Source organism: Orycteropus afer, unplaced genomic scaffold, assembly GCF_000298275.1.
Source record: "Orycteropus afer afer isolate SDZICR_OR568_19922 unplaced genomic scaffold, OryAfe1.0 scaffold01092, whole genome shotgun sequence".
In the NCBI taxonomy this organism is placed as follows: domain Eukaryota; kingdom Metazoa; phylum Chordata; class Mammalia; order Tubulidentata; family Orycteropodidae; genus Orycteropus; species Orycteropus afer.
Genome location: NW_006922679.1, coordinates 288,439 through 291,222, shown reverse-complemented (window position 1 = coordinate 291,222; position 2,784 = coordinate 288,439). Strand labels below are relative to the sequence as shown.

The 2,784-nt window shown below is 52.7% G+C and overlaps 1 protein-coding gene across 1 annotated transcript in view; it reads right to left on the bottom strand.

Annotated features, from left to right (window-relative positions):
• Nucleotides 1-2,784, bottom strand: part of STARD13 (StAR related lipid transfer domain containing 13) — a 194,731-nt gene that overhangs the window by 1,815 nt on the left and 190,132 nt on the right. Inside the window, exon 13 of the mRNA XM_042783416.1 lies at nt 454-630. Within this exon, the coding sequence (XP_042639350.1) occupies nt 454-630 (177 nt within the window). The remainder of the gene's footprint in view (nt 1-453; nt 631-2,784) is intronic.

Sequence of the window (2,784 nt, the reverse complement as noted above, 5' to 3'; positions counted from 1 at the left end):
TTCACAGAAGCAAAGCCCAAACCACACCCACTGCCGTGGAGTCCATTCTGACCCACAGCGCCCCTAGAGGACAGAGTGGAACTGCACCATAGGGTTTACTGTCAATCTTCACAGAAGCAAAGCCCATACCACACCCACTGCCATGGAGTTGATTCTGACCCACAGCGCCCCTAGAGGACAGAATGGAACTACACCACAGGGTCTCCAAGGCTGTCAGTCTTCACAGAAGCAGACTGCCTCATCTTTCTCCCACTGAGCAGCTAGTGGGTTGGAACTGCTGACCTTTCAGTTGGCAGCTGAGTGCTTAACCACTGTGCCACCAGGGGCTTCTTAAATAAGGCAATAAATTATTCTTCCAAACACAACTGAGGGATGAAAAGCAGAGTCCTGGCGAATGTGCCAGCGAGCTGACTCAGACCCCTCCGGTGCCCGTGGTCCTTGGAGGTCACTTACTTGAGGTCCACCCGGCAGATGTGGGTCAGTCTGGACTTCCCGGAGCCGCACGGCTCTATCAGGTACTGAGAGTCCATCAGGACGGCACGCACACCGCCCAGCAGCGGGGCTTCCTCATGCTCCACCGACAGGGACACCAGGGCACATGTCCCTTTGGGCAAGTCTGTCCTCCAGGTCCTGTGGCAAAAGAAGCCAGAGAGAAAAACAGCCTGAGCACTTGTCACTGCCAGCAACCCAGGCTGGTCCAACCCCAGTTAGCGTGGTAACAGTATGGTTTCCAAAGGAGCCCTGGTGGACCAGTCATAATGCACCCACTGCAAACAGAAAGTTTAGGGGTTTGAATCGACCCAGCTGCTCCATGGGAGAAAGATCTGAAATCTGCTCCTGTGAAGACTGACAAACTTGGAAACCCTGTGGGGCAGTTCCACTCTGTCCTCTAGGGGCGCTGTGGGTCAGAATGGACTCCAGGGCAGTGGGTGTGCTTTGGGCTTTGCTTCTGTGAAGACTGACAGCCTTGGAGACTCTGTGGTGCAGTTCCACTCTGTCCTCTAGGGGCGCTGTGGGTCAGAATCCACTCCACTGCAGTGGGTGTGGTTTGATTTTCCCCAAAGTGGATGTGGATGTACCATGGATCTGCATGCCCTGCGACTCTGGGGAAGTGGTCCTGGGGGAGAGGGTGTTTGAGTCAAGTGTTGCAGCACAAAGGAGCCGGTGTTCAGCTGGAAGAAAACACAGGTGGGCCTGCTAACTACCTTCAAGTATCTCACTGCCATTGAGTTGACTGCAACTCACAGCACCCCTGTGTTGTTGTTAGGTGCTGTAAGTCGGCTCCGACACAGAGAGGCCCCGTGTACAACGGAATGAAATGCTGCCCGGTCCTGGGCCAGCCTCACGACCCTTGCTATACCTGAGCCCATCACTGCAGCCCTGTGTCAGTCCACCTCATTGAAGGCCTTCCCCTTTTTCACTGACTGTGGTGGTTAAGTTTGTGTGTCAACCTGGCTGGGCCTGGTTGAGTGGCTGGGCAGCTGGATGTAGTTATTCACATGAGACTGGTCAACAACTCCATAGTGGAATCTACTGTTAGCAGCTGAGTAGCTGCCTCAGAAATGTGGCCTAATTCCTGGATATAAGGAGAAGCCTTGGGCAACGTCATGCTTGAACCCTGCATGTAGCCGTGTCGTTGTTCAGCAGCTTGCCATGCTCTGCCGACCTTGGGACTTCCAATGAACTTGAATTAATGGCCTGCAGTGTGGATTGGTTAACATCGGGATTGTGCCATTTTATTTGACGACCTTGGGCTTGTTAGCCTCAGCAGCCAGCAGCTGCCTGAGTGAAGAGATGCCTCTAGCTTCAGTGGGCCGGGAGCAAGAGGCAGCTCCAAGGTTGAGGGGCTTTCATCCAGCCCTTGGAGCCTGGCACCTTGAACTCAGACTTGTAGCCTCTTGAACTGCAAGAGAATACTCCTGTTTGTTCAGACTCCCCTTTTGATATATTCTTTTCAGAGCGGCACCAGGGAACCAGCATACTGAACCTCCACCTTACCAAGCATGACATCCTTCTCCAGGGAATGGCCCCTTCTGACAACATGACCAAAGTAGGTCAGACCAAGTCTGGCCATTCTCGCTTCCAAGGAGCATTCCGGCTGCACTTCCTCCAGGACAGATCTGTTAGTTCTTTTAGTAGTCCATGGGACTTTCAGCATTCTCCGCCAGCACCACAACTCAAAAGCATCAACTCTTCTTTAGTATTCCTTATTCATTGTCCACCTCTCACAATCATACGAGGCGACTGAAAACACCATGGCTTGGATCAGGCGCACCTTAGTCTTCAAAGAGACATCTTTGCTCTTCAGCACTTGAAAGAGGTCTTTCAAGTCTTTAAAGTTGAAAGAAGGAAGGGGCCATCCACTTCTCAAATAATTGGCCAGTTTTTATCTTATGAACAGCGTGAAACACTGTCTGATATATTACTGGAAAGCTTTATGGACGTGCCACTATGGGACAGAGCGGAACTGCCCACAGGGTCTCCAAGGCTGTCAGTCTTCACAGAAGCAAAGCCCAAATCACACCCACTGCTGTGGAGTCAATTCTGACCCACAGCGCCTCTAGAGGACAGAGTGGAACTGCCCCACAGCGTCTCCAAGGCTGTCACTCTTCACAGAAGCAAAGCCCTAACCACACCCACAGCCATGGAGTCCATTCTGACCCACAGTGCCCCTAGAGGACAGAGTGGAACTGCCCCACAGGGTCTCCAAGGCTGTCAGTCTTCACAGAAGCAAAGCCCAAACCACACCCACTGCCATGGAGTCGATTCTGACCCACAGCGCCC